At 40.4% G+C, this 17,140-nt stretch overlaps 1 protein-coding gene across 1 annotated transcript in view; it reads left to right on the forward strand.

Annotated features, from left to right (window-relative positions):
• The window catches only part of STK39 (serine/threonine kinase 39), a 315,633-nt gene that overhangs the window by 182,239 nt on the left and 116,254 nt on the right, over window positions 1-17,140 (forward strand). The window contains exons 11-14 of the mRNA XM_052663494.1: window positions 368-490; window positions 585-614; window positions 8,314-8,376; window positions 10,714-10,781. Coding sequence (XP_052519454.1) covers window positions 368-490; window positions 585-614; window positions 8,314-8,376; window positions 10,714-10,781 — 284 coding nt within the window. The remainder of the gene's footprint in view (window positions 1-367; window positions 491-584; window positions 615-8,313; window positions 8,377-10,713; window positions 10,782-17,140) is intronic.

A 17,140-nucleotide genomic window follows, 5' to 3' on the forward strand; every position in this document is an offset into this window, starting at 1 on the left:
ACATTTCCTTAAGCAATTTTGAAACCTCCCTTGTGGCCTTCCCTGTGCAGTGATTCATAAAATATGAACTGAAGCCGGAGTGAAAAAAGGGTTTGATCCTTCATGGCTGACATGTGTGGTACTCTTCCAAAACATTTTGTTCTACACACGTTTAGTAACTCATGGCAAGAAACAGTATCTTTGGATAGAGGATGCGTGTGGGTGGCTGTGGGTGGCTTTTGGGGCAATCCTTGCCAGTTACCCCTGAATTCACAACCACTCAGGTTATTTTCAGGGTAGGTGTATGCTTTGTGACTCAAGTGGCAGCACTCGCAAGCACTGTTCACTTTCGACTGGTGAAGCTTTGAGTGGATTTCTTTCGATCCAGGTGAGACGAGTTCCAGGGTCAAGCGGTCACCTCCATAAAACCGAAGACGGTGACTGGGAGTGGAGCGACGACGAGATGGATGAGAAAAGTGAAGAAGGGAAAGCAGCCTTTTCTCAAGAAAAGGTAGATCACCTTGATGATGGTTAGCTGACTTGTGTCAACTTTATTTCTGTGGTTTTTTGAGGCGTGTATTAATGAATATGTATTTGTTTTACAGTCACGAAGAGTAAAAGAAGAAAATCCAGAGGTGAGTGTGGTTACTTATTTAGTTCTTTGCCTCCTCTCTCCCCTTCACCTCTGCCTGCCAGTATTAGAGTCTGAGCTGTTTGGGGAAGAACCTTCAGAATTTTGTTTTTGTGGTGTAGGAAAAAAAAGAGGCATGTAAACTTGGCAGATCTTCATGCCTTCTGACTTATTGGGTTGGCCAAAACTTCATTCAGGTTTTTCCATAACATCTTATGGAAAAATCCAAAAGAATGTTTTGGCCAATCCAAAACTTCGGAACTGTGTATATTGGGGCAGATTGCTTTACTCTCTGAACCTCAGCTTCTTCCTCTGTCAAACAGTACTTATAGAATTGCTGTGAGACTGATAAAATCATGTAATAAAGCACTCAGTGGAGGAGTTCTTAGCACAAATTAGTTGCTCACTTAATCTTAAATTCTTATGTCACTTAGAAAACAGAGTAGGCATACAGGAAAATTTCTCCTTGATTTTTGGTTTACCATAAAGCAAAATATTCAGATGGGTAGAAACTAGGTTGAATTTGTTGGTCTTGATTTTTAAATCTTCTGGGCAACTTAGTAAGCAATACACACTCTTTTATCCTCTTCCCTTTGAGAACTGGTTATCTTTTGATTAACTTTACTTCTTCCACTGGTTAATTATCCTAATGACTAATGATGACTGTAGTTCAGAGAACTTGCTAATTCTCTTAAGAGGAAGTTTGAGCACATTTAAATAGCTCCAAATATTTACAAAGCTAGTAATTAATATATTCTCAGTAAGAAAACTGAAGACTTTGGGTTACACATGATATCCATTCCAACTCTTTAAATCTAGCAGACATTTCCTTTTAATTAAAAGGAGTAAATCTTATCATTGTGCTTTAAGTGGAAATAACCAGATGGGCCATCTAAGAGGAGAACATCAGAGTCACAAGCCATTCTCCCCCTGTCATCTTCCCCTCCCTCTATTCTCTTTCCTTCTCATGTCTCATTGACGGGCCTGCCTCCTGTTGGTAGCTCTCCTTCAGATCCTGTTCCCAGCTCTCCTTCAGATCCTGTTCCCCCCTTTATTTATCATATGAATTACCCTGTTTTACATAGAATGTAAGCTTTGATCAAGGAAGTTACATGGATGGTGGTGAGTCCCACAGAAGGACACAGTGGCCACACACGTATGCAGCCATGGTTTTGGAATGACCTTAATCTGTTGTCATGAACTTTGCCTTCTTCTTGCCCACTTTTCTGTTTTATCTAGAGTGAAGTGCCGATCGAGGTTTTTCATCTAAGAGTGTCTCTAAACAAGATGTGTCAGTTCTCCCTAGAAATAGAGCCCAGGAACTTGATTCGATAGCATTCTTGACTCAAACATCATTCGTTCTTGGCTCACTGCAGGACATCTTCTTTGGGTGGTGTCCACTGTGGCCATGCCTTTCTAGTACAGACAGATGGGCGCCATCTAGAGACCTATCTAGATAGACTATCTAGAAATCTAGCATTTCTTTCTTCATGAGGATTTGTTAGGTTTACTTTGAGGATATCTTACTACGTGCTTGTTGAAACTGCTCTGAAAACTGATCTGTTATTTGAATACTAGCAGTACCTTTCTGGCAAGTGTACTGTCTTCATAGCCAGGAAAGAGAGCGGTGTATGGCACGCTGTCAGTTTGTCATTAAGCACCCTTGTCAACCTTCTTGAGTGGGATTTGAAGTCTTGGGCAGTTCACTCTATCTAGACTCCTTTGATTTTCCAGTGGCACCTGTGCCCATACTGGCAACTTGGGCATAATTAAGGAAGTATATAGATAGGCTTATTTCTGTGAAAGTGTACATTAGTTTGGATGACTCCTACCAAACTTCAGACATCACCAGCTCCATCTGCTGTTACACAACTTCCACCATTTTTGTTTTTTTCTTTTTGGTTGTTTATTTGCTTTTGGCAGGGCTAACATTTCAGTATCATGTGCTGTGTTCATTCTCTCCAGTGATGGTTCCTGTGTCCTTTCAGCTTTTAATTCAAGTAGCCCCGTGATTTGCCAGTCATACCAAATTGCTTTTTGGATGCGAAGCAAAAGCTATTTTTTAATCTGTTATAAAGGAAATGAAAATTGTTGAATATATTCAACAAATATAAGTAAATTATATAATAGAAATAATATATGTAAATATGTGTAATGAGCATATGATGTGCACTGTTTTAGTAGGCATTGGGGATCCATCAGTGAGGAAATCAGAGTTCTTGTGAAGCCTCCATTCCGGTGGGAGTAGATAAATGATATCCAGGAGTGGTCATAAGTCAGTTATGTGGTTTGTTACAATGGAATAGGAGTAATGTGGAAAAATCGAATAGCATAGAGGGTGAGGTATCGTATGGTCGGAGTTTATAATTTTAAATGTGTGGGTCTGGGTAGGCCTTATTGAGAGGGACATAGAGACTTGTGAAAGGTATGGGAGAATTAAAGAGAAATAACTCTAAAGGACCATTTTATCTTGCTGCCCCTCAGACCCCTGTGACTGTCCTGTCTTTCCAGAGGTTATCAGTTTGCACTGTTTTCTTCCAGACCTTTTCTTGTTTGTTCACATACAAATGTGTACATAAAGAAATCTAGCATATCATTTAAAAAACATTAAGATCATAAAAACTATAAAATTTTGCATCTTGCCTTATATCTTGGAAATCTTTCCACAATACTTGCTATAGAATTGCCTTTTTATTTTTAACTGCTGAGGGGTATTCCATATCACAGTGGTTTATTTAACCATTTCTTTCTTGGTGAGGACATTGAGGTTGCTATTATAGACTATATTCCATTAACATTTTTGTGTATGCATTTTGAGGGGTGCACATATAAATAAAGCATAAGTACATAGAATTGTGATAGAATCTGCTGACTTTGGATTTTTATAGGTGCTATTATCAAAAGCTGTGTCATGCTAAATATCTTGTCATCTATACCTCAGTAAAACTGGGGAAAAAAAGCTATATACAGTCTCAGACTGTGTACCATTTACCTTTAAACATCTTTTAGAAAATGCTTAGTCTGTACTAAATGGTACATTGAAATGCCACTGTGTTTACATGTTAATAAGCTTTTCAGTAATACTCATCACTTATATTGCAGTTGAGTTGTTTACTTGACTGTAAGTCACCGGGTGACTGGGATGGTATTTTATTCACATTTGTCTTCCCTTAGCATCTAGTAAGTATGTTGTACATTTTTGCTGGTGACATAGATACCCATGTACTGAAAATCAGACATTAAACAAATGTCTGAATACTTCTATCATATTTATGAATAGATGAGAAAAGGAGGAAGAGACAGAAGATGTTTTATAATCCAGCTGAAGTTTAGAAAAAGTAGCCTTAGTAGTTCCCTATTTAGATTGAGATGCTGTAGTAGATGAGGGGTGGTTTAGAAATGCTGGTTTTGTGAGGGACTCTTTGGCTTCCCGGGAAGCATAGGACAGAATGTCCAGTTTTTGTATTAATAGCATTAGTTGGAGAAAATCGAGAAGGCCACGGTGGGGTATTTGTCAGAGGGACATTGGGTAGATGTGCCAGGTACTGGGCTGTATTTGGAGTAAGACATTCTGGTGTAAACTGTCAAGCTGCAGAGTTACACCACTTATCTATTGAGATTCATAGCCAAACTCAGTGAGAAATTGGTCCTAGTGTGTCCCTAACTTGGTTTTTTAGAAATAGCCTTGCAAAGTTTTAGTCACCTACTATTAATTGTTAATTTGTAGTAAATAAATAATTCATATGTTAGGTGACATGAAAACATGATTTGCAATCCTGGCTTCATATCCGAAAAACTGAGAGCTTTAAAAATGCAGATCCCTAGACCCAGCAAATCAAATTATGATTTGCTGGTTTGGAGTGATGTCCGGGGCAATTCTGATTTATAAAAAGCTGCTCACATGATTCTGACATGTGGCTAACTAGGATCAAGGACCATTGACTAGGAAAAACACACCAGCTGCTCTGAATTCAGAAGTCCAGACTGGAATCCAGGAAGGTTGTATGCTCCACGTCCCTGAAGATTTGTTTTCAATATCTGCCTAATTACTAGAAGTCTGAAACAAGCCTCCCTCCTCCTAAACAACTGTGACACTTCAGAAATCCCTTTGGGAAAGTTGTCCTTGTTCCTTAATAATTGAAAGCAATGATGCCAAGTGGGCAGATTTGATGACAGAAGCTCTGTAGGGCCCACAGCAGGTATGTTGAAGAATTTTGTCAGAGAGTCTAGGCTAGGTTCATTGTTTCCAAACTCTGATATTTCGTTCTGAAAAGAAAATACATTTGGTGTGGATTTAGGGTAAGTGAATTGCACCACACCTTAGACACCATGTAAAAGCTAAATTCATTGCATCGCTGGATGATTGTTAAAACCACCTTTAGCTTTTTAAAATTACTTCTGATGACATTGCATTTTCCAAAAGCCTGTCAGCTCTCATGTCGTTTGTCTTATATCCATTTGTCGTTGGAGGCCAAGATTTGATTTCTCCCTCCAAATTGATTGCACCGAGCCGTAGTCATCACAGCTGGCTTTAACTTGATGTTTTTATGACATCACTTCCTAAAAGGTGTTCTTTTTGCAGGCGACTGGCTTTCTAACTAGTTGTGGCTAAAATTAGTCTTCTGTATTTCTGGAAAGAAACCTTTTGCTTTGGAGTGATTTTAGGTTTACAGAAAATTTGCAGAGGTAGTTTGGAGTTCTCCTCCATCCCTCCTCTGTGCTCTTTCACTGTTAATTTCTTTCGTAGCCTCGGTACTCTTGTCACAACTAAAAATCATCAGTGATCTTTCGTTTGTCGTCGTCTAGTCGCTGAGTCATGTCATTGCTGCGTTATCGTCTGCTAAATCTCAGATTTTATTTGAATTTCACTGGTTTATCCACAGACATCCATTTTCTGTCTCAGGATCCAATCCAGGATAACACATTGCATTTAGCTATACAGAAAATGAGAAGATTAGACAGAACATTATGAAAAATGAGAAAAATGGATGTTGTCACTTTTTTCTCTCCATTCCAAGATCTTTTCTTCTTTCATTCAGTCCCAGAGGCCTGGCTCCAGGGCTGTGTCCAGTATTAATCTATTATTTTTCTTTCCTCTTCCTGTAAAAACACTCATTTTCTCAAGTGTCCATCTTAATAGCAAACTATTTAAAAGCAAGAAAGAAAAAGCGCAATAGACAAATATATATTTTACTGTTAATGAATGACAGCTGCTTAATGTGTTAGCTTTCTTGTAAGTTTTGACATTTGAAAATGTATACCCAGAAGTTATGCCGTAAACTAATAGAATGGGATCTGTGGTGGTGAGCTCTAGCAGACTAGAGCTGGTCGGCTGTCAAGGAAGAGATTTTGTGCAGGGACACCCTCTTTCCACCTCTCTTGTACGTCTCTGCACACTTTGTATACCAGTGGGGGCTGGAGACTGGGTTTTTTCTCACATGCAGGGTTATACCTACACAGTGAGGCTATGTGGTATGCATGGGGTTCCAGCCCCCAGCTAAGTAGTTCTCTGTGCTCCGGATGGTCCAGGAGTAAGGGTCAAGGCAGGAGATGGACCTCCCCAGGGACAAGAGAAGTTGTCACCTGTAGTAAATGCCATTAAGAATTTTCCAGATTACAAACCTTCTTTGACTAAAGGTAGAATATTCTGTAGGTGCTCATGTGGCTTTTGGTTGTATCTCAAACCTTAACTAAGAATGAACTTTTTTATTGGGCTTCCCTGGGGGTCTAGTGGTTAAGACTTTGCCTTCTAATGCAGGGAGTGAGTGTTCAATCCTCGGTCAAGAAGCTAAGATCCCGCATGCCTTGGGACCAAAAACCAAAACATTAAAAAAAAAAAAAAAAAAAGAAGAAGAACTTATTTACAAAACAGATACGGACTCACAGACATAGAAAACAAATTTATAATTACCAGAATTGGGGGGGGGGGTGTTAAATTAGGAATTTGGGATTAGCAGATACACACTAGTATATAATAGATGAACAAGATCCTACTGTGTAGCACAGGAACTGTATTCAGTATCCTGTAATAAACCATAATGGAGAAGAATATGAAAAAGAATATATATGCTGTATACCAGAAAGCAACACAACATTGTAAATCAACTCTGCTTCAATAAATATATATTTTTAAATTTAAAGATAAGATTGTGGAATCAGTCTGGAAAATTCTTTACAAGAAATCATTTGGGGTGGGGGAAGGTCCTCTGGCTGGTTAGTAAATACAGGTTTTTTGTTCTTCTAATATAATCATTTCACCCCAACATTTTTCTGTGAAAAATTTCCAAAATATGACAACATTAAAAGCATTTTATAGTGAACATCTACCCAGGAATTATCTCAATTCTGCCATTACTATACTTGCTTCATCTCACAGTTGTCTATTCATCTGTTGGTCCATCTTTGATTTTGGACGCAATTCAAAGTAAATTGCAGATGCAGTTGCACTTCCACCTATTTCTTCATTGCTGCCACCTGCTAAGTTGCTTCAGTCGTGTCTGACTCTGTGCGACCCGTTAGACGGCAGCCCACCAGGCTCCTCGTCCTAGGGATTCTCCAGGCAAGAACACTGGAGTGGGCTGCCATTTCCTTCTCCAATGCATGAAAGTGAAAAGTGAAAGTGAAGTCGCTCAGTCGTGTCCGATTCTTAGGGACCCCATGGACTGCAGCCTACCAGGCTCCTCCATCCATGGGATTTTTGAGGCAAGAGTACTGGAGTGGGGTGCCATTGCCTTCTCCAAAGCATGAAAGTGAAAAGTGAAAGTGAAGTCACTCAGTTGTGTCCGACCCTCAGCGACCCCATGGACTGCAGCCTACCAGGCTCCTCCATCCATGGGATTTTCCAGGCAAGAGTACTGGAGTGGGGTGCCATTGTCTTCAGTTATTTTTTGTGGAAACATACATGCAGTTATCTTCGCAGAAGCAGACAAAAATTTTATGTTCAAACTTTAGAAAACTCGGGCACAAAGAATTTCTGATGACTTCTGATAATTTTAGAATTGATAGTGAGTTTAGGGAATAATATGTATTTTTCATTCTTTGTTGATGCTGTGTCTCTTGCAGTTTGTCTTTCAAGTTGTGTTTAGGGCAGAGTTCACAAAAGTGGGGCTTGAGGCAGAAATATTTGGGGTATCACATTGGGGTCAGGTTTCTAGCTTAGAGGGAAAAAATATAATCTCTCACTTTAGGTTCTCTTCTGGGGAAGATAGTTTTTGAAATCTAGTGCTGCAAATAAATTGTTCAAAGTAATGATTAAAAGGGGCAAGTTGTGCAAATCCTAACATCCTTTCATTAAGGGGCTCTCATCTTGAGATGAAGTTGTGCAATGAGAAAGAAAAAATGGTCCTTGAGCATCTTTCTGTTATCAAGTTTAAAATACCAAATTGTCCGTGCCTTTTCACTTAAGCTCAGTGGTTCTCTAAAAGCATAAGGGTCACCTGGGCACTTTAGTAAAGATACAGATTCTCTCCTGTCGCAATGAAATTCTGAATCATAGGCCAGCTGGTACCCAGGAATCTTTAAGTTGTGTCCTTGGTGATCCCGATGAAGGTTGTCAAAGGACCACACTCCGGGAAATGGTGCTTTAAAATTCCTTAAAGTATTTAAGATTTTCGTCTCTGATAACTGAGACTTAATGTCACCACACTGACCTTAATGTCCCATTTCGGTGTCCTAACGTGCTGTAACGGTGGGTCTCTTAACAGATGGTGGTGAACGCCAGCAGCATCCCCGAGCAGATACAGTCCCTTTCTGTGCAGGACTCACAGGTACGTTTCTCTGCCTGTCATTTACGTTTGAGATGCTTTGAAGACAGATTAAAAAAAAAAAATCCTGGCATTTTAGAAAGATAGACGGTATCGGGGTAGTGCTTCTAGAGCAGGGGCTTGTAAACTCTCTTTTTTAATGGGTATGGAAAAATAGAGGACTGTCACTAATGACCATGCTTCTCAGGGCCTCCAACCTTTAAATGATAGGTTCAAAGGCAAGAACTGATTACCAGACTGCTTCCAAAGTTGCTGGTACTGTGTGAAATGGGAAAAGGACAGAAAATGACTCACCATTCTACTAGGTTCCAGTCACAAAACATTATAGTTAATTGATACTTTTCTTTCTTTGCTCCCGGTTGGATTTCTATGACTTTTTTGTAATTCTTTTATCCTTGAATTTCATGAGCCAGTTTATATCTACAACTTTCCTTGTAAAAATAATAGTTCAGTGACTGTGAAATGAATTCGTATTAAAAGTTATGTGACAGAACTCGTGTGCCATGAGTTGTGTTGGGTCCTGATGAAGGATGCTGAGCTATCCAGGGTAGGGACTATGGATGCAAACTCAGGGTGTAGGCCCCCCATTTTGATTTTGCATGTAGTTAATAGTAAGCCCTTTGGCTCTCAAAGAGGTTATGTGCTATGCTTAGTTGCTCAGTCATGTCTGACTCTTTGCAACCCCATCGACTGTAGCCTGCCAGGCTCTTCTATCCATGGGATTTTTCCAGGCAAGAATACTGGAGTGGGTTGCCATGCTTTCCTCCAGGGGATCTTCCCAATCCAGGGATCAAACCCAGGCCTCTTGCAATGCAGTCAGATACTTCACCATAGGAGCTGCCAGGGAACTCCAAGAATACTGGAGTGGGTAGTTTATCCCTTCTCCAGGGGATCTTCCTAACCTGGAATGGAACCGAGGTATCCTACATTGCAGGTGGATTCTTTACAAGATGAGCTACAAGGGAAGCCCAATGTGGTTATACTATCAAGTATTACCAGCCTGGTGATCAAATTTCCCCCTTAAATCTTAAATCTGCATATTCCATTTAAATTTATTTCTATTCCACCTGATCTGTATGTTATGAAATAGCTGTATGCGTAGGAGAGGGAGTGATGGGCTTTCGTGGTTGCAGGTCAGACATCTAGTCTTTGACCCTTGTTTTACAGATGAGGAAGCAAAGATTTGCAGAGGCCAAGTGGCTCATCCATGGTTGCACAACAGCTTAGAGGTGGAACCAGGGTTAAGTTTATGTCTTTACTTTGTATTGAGCAACTTAGCTTCCTAGGTGGCGCCAGTTGTGAGTAAAGACCTCGCCTGCCGTTGGAGGAGACATAAGAGATGTGGATTTGATCACGTCAGGGGTCAGGAAGATTCCCCTGGAGAACGAAATGACAGCCCACTCCAGTGTTCTTGCATGGAGAATCCCATGGACAGAGGAGCCTGGCGGGGCTACATCCATGGGGTCACACAGAGTCAGACACGACTGAAGCAACTCAGCAGGCAACTTAGTGTAGCACCTTGAGATAAATTACAGGGATTGGCTGAATGATAGAAGGAGACTTAGGAATAATAAAGGGTCAGAAAGCAAAGAATAAAGGAAATGGAAAACGGAATCAGGATACCTAGTGTTGTATAACATGGTATAGTTGGGCTCCTTTTCATATATAGTATTTGTTCTCCCAGGAAACTTTCAAGGCAAATATTATCCCCATTTAGTAAATGAGAAAATACATTCACAGAATGACTTGCCCACAGTTGCAAAGCTGGTCAGTGGCAGAGCCAAGTCTTGACCAAAAATTCCTTATTTTTTCTACTCTGACAGGAAGGGCTCATGTCCAGGGATTCACAGAGTAGGAAGGGCCTGTTCAGTAGAGGCATTCATGACTGATCTGTGTTCAAGGAAACAGGCTCTAGGTGAGAAAGGTAAACTGTGGCCTCATCTGCTGGGTTCCTTCTTCCTCTGCATCTTTGAAGTTTAAAGGGCCCAACCTTTGTACACCTCCAAGGCCCAGCAGATGCAGTCCATGGCTCAGGTTGCAAGGTGCCCCTTTAAATGGCTGATCGTTCTTCTTTGGACTTACTGCAGCGTATCCCAGTTGTTCACAGGGCCCATCCTACCGAGGCTTTCTATATGAAACATTCAGATCCACAGTTGTGATGGGAGATAAACATCATTCCAGCCTTCACACAGAGGTGTTATGTGCCCAAATAATAGGCCTGTAATAAAAGGCCTAGTATTGAAATTTCCAGGAAGAAAGGACTCTTATGAATCAAGGGTTATCATAATTTTATGCATTTGTTTCCTGAGTTTATAACCATTGGCTGTTTTGTTTTTAAAGGGCTTACCCAAAGCTAGTGAAGACTACAGAGAAGCCTCTTGTGCTGTAAACCTCGTTTTAAGATTAAGGTAAATAATGTTGTTTATTTTGCGTCATTTTTCCTATAGTACAATATTCTAATCTACTTCCTTAGCTTTTCATAATATTAGCATAAAATAAAATGATCTTATTTGATTTCCTGGGATAGTCAGTGTGGGCTGTATTCCCAGGACTAATTGCTCTCTTGCAATTGTTTCCTCAAGAAGAATAAGAAAGAAAAGCACCATGTGAGTGTATCTGCAGGCTCAGTGTACCCTTCATTAAGTATTTTTTTTCCTTCCTTTTTCTTTCTTGAGTTTTTTTTTCTCTTTTCCCCTTTTCTTTCTTTTTTTTTTCTTTTTCACAATATAAGTTCACAGTAAGAGATTTTTAATGAGTTTCCTTCACACTTCAGCAGTCAGCCTCTGACAGAAATAAACCCTGCTTGTACTACAAGTTGCCTGTTCAGAACATTCTTCAGTGACAGGTTTGATCAGCCACTGTGGAGAAATGATAGATATATTTTGAAAGAACCCTGAGTCTTCTAGGAAATGGATACAAATATGGTATCTGACAGTCTAGTCTGTATCTAGTGAAAGAAAGCTTTCTATTTTGAGAATTTCTAAATATAGGGTCGATATAATGTATATTCTTTGTTGAGAATTTGGTGTCTCATGACTAAAGAAATTTGCTTAGACTTAACTATAAATAGCTTAACTTACCAGGTCAATTAGAACACCACCACATTTTTGAAGGTGTGTTAAAATATGCCCTCCTTTGACAATTAAACAAATAGAACACATGGCTAATGGACCTTTTTCAGGCCTGTGGCTATAAAAGGTGGTTTCATTTTCAAGGTTAGTTTCCAGCCCTCTGAATTATCCTAATCTGTCAGGCTGGATTATTATTACCACAATCACCCCGTCCTTCTGATAGTCGTTTACAATCTGCAGTGCATTTTCACATATTGACCGTGGGAACCTCACAGCCACCCTTGGTGTGATTTAATTCAGAGTTGATTTCCAAGTCAAGATGTGAAATTATTACAAGACTATTTCCTTATATTTGTGAGTAACCTTGATTGTAATTCACAATTGGTGTATTTAGCAGTTTCAAAAAATGAAATAGCCATTCTCTTTTCATTTGACTTTGGAGCCAGATGCTTTTATTTTTCACTTCATTTATTCACACATTGCACCGGTATTTCTGAGAGCCATTCTGTGCTGGGCTCCGTGTTTGTCTTTGAGACATAAGGGTGAGTGAGACTGTGGAGGTTTCAGACTAGCCCCCTGAGCGTGTGGTGTTGGAAGTGCAGTGTTGGAAGTCATCTGACCTCCTGCTTGACGAATGCAGGTATCTTTTCTTTGATGTCCCTGCTGGGGGTTAACCAGCCCCTGTACATACTTCAGCTCACTCTTGTTTCCACCATCATCCCTGTGATACTAAAAAGCTTTAATTGCAGTGGTCTTCCTGAAGATTTAGCTGACCTTCCTGTTTGGGGCTCTATTTCTGACCCTTAGAGCAACTATCAGGCTCTCTGGATAAAAGTCTCCTGAAGAGGGTGTTAAAATGCATATTTTGAGCCTTACTTGTGAATACTGTATTGCTGTAGGTACCAGGACAGTATAGAGCAACTGCATTCCCTCATTTTTCTGAGAAGTGTTTGTTGGTTGCCAGGCTTACTCTTCACCCTCCCTCGGCAAAATAGTTTTGGCCTCGCTTCTCGTGATACAGTTCTATATCCCCCTTCTACCCCTCCTTGTTTATTACCCTTACTGACATTTAGTCTACATCTAGTATAGATTTTTTTAATTGGAATATGGTTGCATCACAACACTGTGCTAGTTTCTGCTGTAAAGCAACGTGAGTCAGCCATTTGTAGATGCATGTCCCCTCCCTTCTGGATTTCTCTCCTGTCTAGATCACCACAGATCATTGAGTAGAGTTCTCTGCACCATACAGCAGGGTCTCACTAGTTACCTGCTCCATGCATAGTAGTGTATACATGTCAGTCCCGATCTCTCAGTTCATCTTACCCTGCCCCTTCTCCTTTTGGTGTCCATTTGTTAGTTCTCTACGTCTGTGTCTACGTTTCTGTTTTGCACATAGGTTCATCTGGTGGCTCAGATGGTAAAGCGTCTGCCTACAATGCAGGAGACCCGGGTTCAATCCGTGGGTCGGGAAGATCTCCTGGAGAAGGAAATGGCAACCCACTCCAGTATTCTTGTCTGGAAAATCCCATGGACGGAGGAGCCTGGTAGGCTACAGTCCATGGGATCGCGAAGAGTCGGACACCACTGAGCGACTTCACTTTCACTTTCATACTGTTTTTTAGATTCTATATATATGCGTTAATATACACAATTTGTTTTTCTCTTTCTGACTTACTTCACTCTATATGATAGTCTCTAGGTCCATCCACGTCTCTACAAATGACCCAAACTCGCTCCTTTTAATGGCTGAGTCACAGTCCATTGTGTATATGTACCACGTCTTCCTTATCCATTAATCTGCTGATGGACATTTAGGTTGCTTCCATGTCCTAGCTCCTGTAAACAGTGCTGAAATGAACATAGGGGTGAATGTCTTTCTGCATTATGGTTTCCTAAAAGTACATGTCCAGTAGTGGGACTGGTGGGTCATGTAAGAGTTCTGTTTTTAGTTTTTTAAGGAATCTCCAAACGGTTCTCCATTGTGGCTGTATCAATTTACATTTCCACCAGCAGTGCAAAGAGTCCGCTTTTCTCCACACCCTTTTGCAGCATTTATTGTTTGTAGATTTTTTGATGATGGCCATTCTCACTGGTGTGAGGTGATACCTTATTGTAGTTTTGTGTTTCTCTAATAATTAGTGATGTTGAACATTGGGCCTAGGTGGTGGTTTTCCTGAGTTTATGGCTGAGATCACTAGTGTTATAAGATTCTCCATGAAGAAAGAGTTCCATGTTCAAATAAATTAAGAAACAATGTTTCATATCCATCTATCACACACACACACACACCCCTTTTTATGGAAATCACAAAGAACATTAACATTAAAGGTTCTAAAAGTTCTGCAGGATAGGAATTCATATAACTTTGACCTCTAAACTCTCCTCCGTTTGACCATGTTCCTTGTAAATGTAGCACTCCTATTTAAATGCAGGACTTCAAGTGGGAGCTAAGCAGACTGGAACAGTAGTTATATCATGTGATTTTTGCAATTCACACTCTTATTTCTCCTAAAGCAGCCCAAGTTTTCATTGCCTTTTAAAATAGCTGTGTAATTTGGTGATAAAAAAATCTCTGATCTTGGTTGTTGTTTTTTTTCTCTCCATTTGAAGTGCTACCAAATCTAATTCTGAATTGCTACTTGTGTTTTAAAACTCTGTATGTCTTACCATTTGTCAGTATAATAATGGACCTGTTGATTTTGACTCATTGCTTGCCTTCTGTACATTTCACTTCTGTCAATGTGTCTGTCTTTATTAGAGACAGTGTTTGTATATACATCACTTGTCAATTTGATGACCCTATCTTTTGTGTCTTTATTCAAAACACTGATCAATGTGTTCAACAGTTCAAGTAGGACAGAACTTTCTGGCATCTCTTAGAAACTATTTGCTTTCTGAATGACTTTCAACAATTAACTAGTATTTTTTGGTATAGTTGCTCAATCAAATCCCATTGATTCTGCTGCCTTTTAGTCAACATTTAACTATTGAGAAGGCTGATGTCAGTCAGTCAGTTCAGTCGCTCAGTCATGTCTGACTCTTTGTGACCCCATGAACCGCAGCACGCCAGGCCTCGCTGTCCATCACCAACTCCCAGAGTTCACCCAAACACGTCCATCAAGTCAGTGATGCCATCCAGCCATCTCATCCTCTGTCGTCCCCTTCTCCTCCTGCCCCCAATCCCTCCCAGCATCAGAGTCTTTTCCAGTGAGTCAACTCTTCGCATGAGGTGGCCAAAGTACTGGAGTTTCAGCTTTAGCATCATTCCTTCCAAAGAAATCCCAGGGCTGATCTCCTTGCAGTCCAAGGGACTCTCAAGAGTCTTCTCCAACACCACAGTTCAAAAGCATCAATTCTTCGGCGCTCAGTCTTCTTCACAGTCCAACTCTCACATCCATACATGACCACAGGAAAAACCATAGCCTTGACTAGACGGACCTTAGTCAGCAAAGTAATGTCTCTGCTTTTGAATGTGCTATCTAGGCTAATGTAAAAGGATCTATTAATAGTGTCCTGAAAATGAGATATATCAATGATACTTTCAAAAAAAATGAAGTGAATTTTAATATAGCTTATTTTTAGCAAACATACGTTTATATCTAATTACTCATGTGCATTGTTTTTTGTTGTTAAATGTTTACAGGATATTTGTTTATACTAGTGTTTTTCTTTTGATTTGAGAACTCACAGAATATATTGTTGGATTCCTTCAAGGGCACTCCTTATACAGTAGTGAACAGTGTGGGGATTAGGGACACTGACCCCCAACAAAGTAGAAAATCCACTTTTAACTTTATAGCTAGCCCTCTATATACACAGTTCCACATCCACAGATTTAACCAACCATAGGCTGTGTGGTCATGTGGTATGTTGGAAAAAATATCCACATATAAGTTGACCAGCACAGTTCAAATCCCTGTTGTTTGAAGGTCAACTGTAATTTGAGAAATAGCCTTTGAAACTTAAAAGTTAAATGCTATTAAGGTTTTGAGATCACTCTGTGCTGATGTAAACATAAACAGCAGATACACTCATTCATCCTATAGATGTTTATCGAGCACCTGCCTTGTGCATGCCACTGTTCTAGGCCTCGTGATGCAACAAGGGAAGAGACAGAAGACAAATTTCTTGCCTTCCAGGAGCTTACATTTTAGAGGTAGGGAACAAGTCCAACAGGAGCATTACTGATATGATATCTCGATTTCTGTGAAGGAAAAGCTGCCATCAGGAGGCCAGAAAGTCTGATGGTGCTATTCTCTATTAAGGAATGCATGTTAGTTTTCTACTGCCATGTGACAGGTTACCAAAAACTTTGTGGCTTGAAACAGTGTCAACTTATTATCTCACAGCTTCTGTAGGTCAGAAATCCAGACATAGTCTACCTGGGAGACTGTAGGAGAGTGCCATGTCTCACCAGACTGCAGTTAAGGCCTGTTCACCTGGAGCTTACGGGCTTCTTTCAAGGTCATCTGGGTGTGGGCAGAATTCAGTTCCTTGCAGGTTCCTTCCTTGGCTCTTGTAGGCCACCCCAGTCTAGACAGTTAACAGCGTGACTACTTTCTTCAGAGGCAGCCAGAGACCAACTCCCCTCCTCTGCAAGGGCTCAGTTAAAGATTTTTCACCTAATTTAACCAGTCTCATCTAGAATAATCTCCTGTTTTAAAAAATATTTATTTGGCTGCACTGGGTCTTGGTTGCAGCTTGTGAGATCTTCAGCTGTGGCATGTGGGAACTAGTTCTCTGATGAGGTCAAACCCGGATCCTCTGCACTGGGAGTGCTGAGTCATAACCTCTGGACAACCAGTGAAGTCTCTAGAATTAATCCTCTTTTTGATTAAGTCAAAATCAACTGATTTGGAATTTGAATTATTATCTGCAAAATCCCTTCACTTTTGCCATAAAATATAACATAATTACAGGAGTGAGAGTCCATCATATTTAAAGCTCCTAGGCACACTCAGAGGAGAGGATTACACAGGGCACTTACACTAGGGGACAGGAAGGTTGGAGGCCATTACAGAATTCTACATACCGTAAAAGTGCTGTAAGTAAAGGGATATTTGAGGAGACCTCTGACAGAAGTGAGGAATCAGCCATAAGGTTGCATGGAACAAGCGAGTTTTAGGCAGAGCAAAGCTGATTGCAAAGATTCTGAGCAGGAAACATGTTTTAAGCAGTTATAGAAACAGCTAGGGAACTAGTGTGGTCAGAGGATTATCAGGGGCTGAATCATGTAGGGCCATATAACCTGTGGTGGAGACTTTGGATTTCACTGTTTGGGCGTGGAAAACCATTGAAGGTTTGTGAGCTGAAGAGTTGCATGATCTGAGTTAAATTTTAAAATAAGCACCGTGATTACCTTATAGAGAGTAGATCCCATAGAGAGACCTTAGGGTGGAAGCAGAGAGCCTGTTGTCAAGGCTATTGCTGTGGTGCAAAAACTGATGATGTGACCTGGACCAAGGTGGGGAGTAATGGAGGTGGCGATTGATAAACAGATTGATAATCTGGAGATTTCTGGATGGAGGTGAGAGAACTCAGAATGTTATTCAAAATGCAAGTCTGTGTGCCCAGTGAGGCCAGACAATGCTAAAACACTGGCGTTTGGAACAGAGTAAGGTTTATTGCAGGACCATGCAAGGAGATGGGTGCCTCATGTCTTAAAAACCCCAAACTTCTTGAAAGCTTTCAGCAGA

This window comes from Budorcas taxicolor, chromosome 2, assembly GCF_023091745.1.
Source record: "Budorcas taxicolor isolate Tak-1 chromosome 2, Takin1.1, whole genome shotgun sequence".
Taxonomy (NCBI): Eukaryota; Metazoa; Chordata; class Mammalia; order Artiodactyla; family Bovidae; genus Budorcas; species Budorcas taxicolor.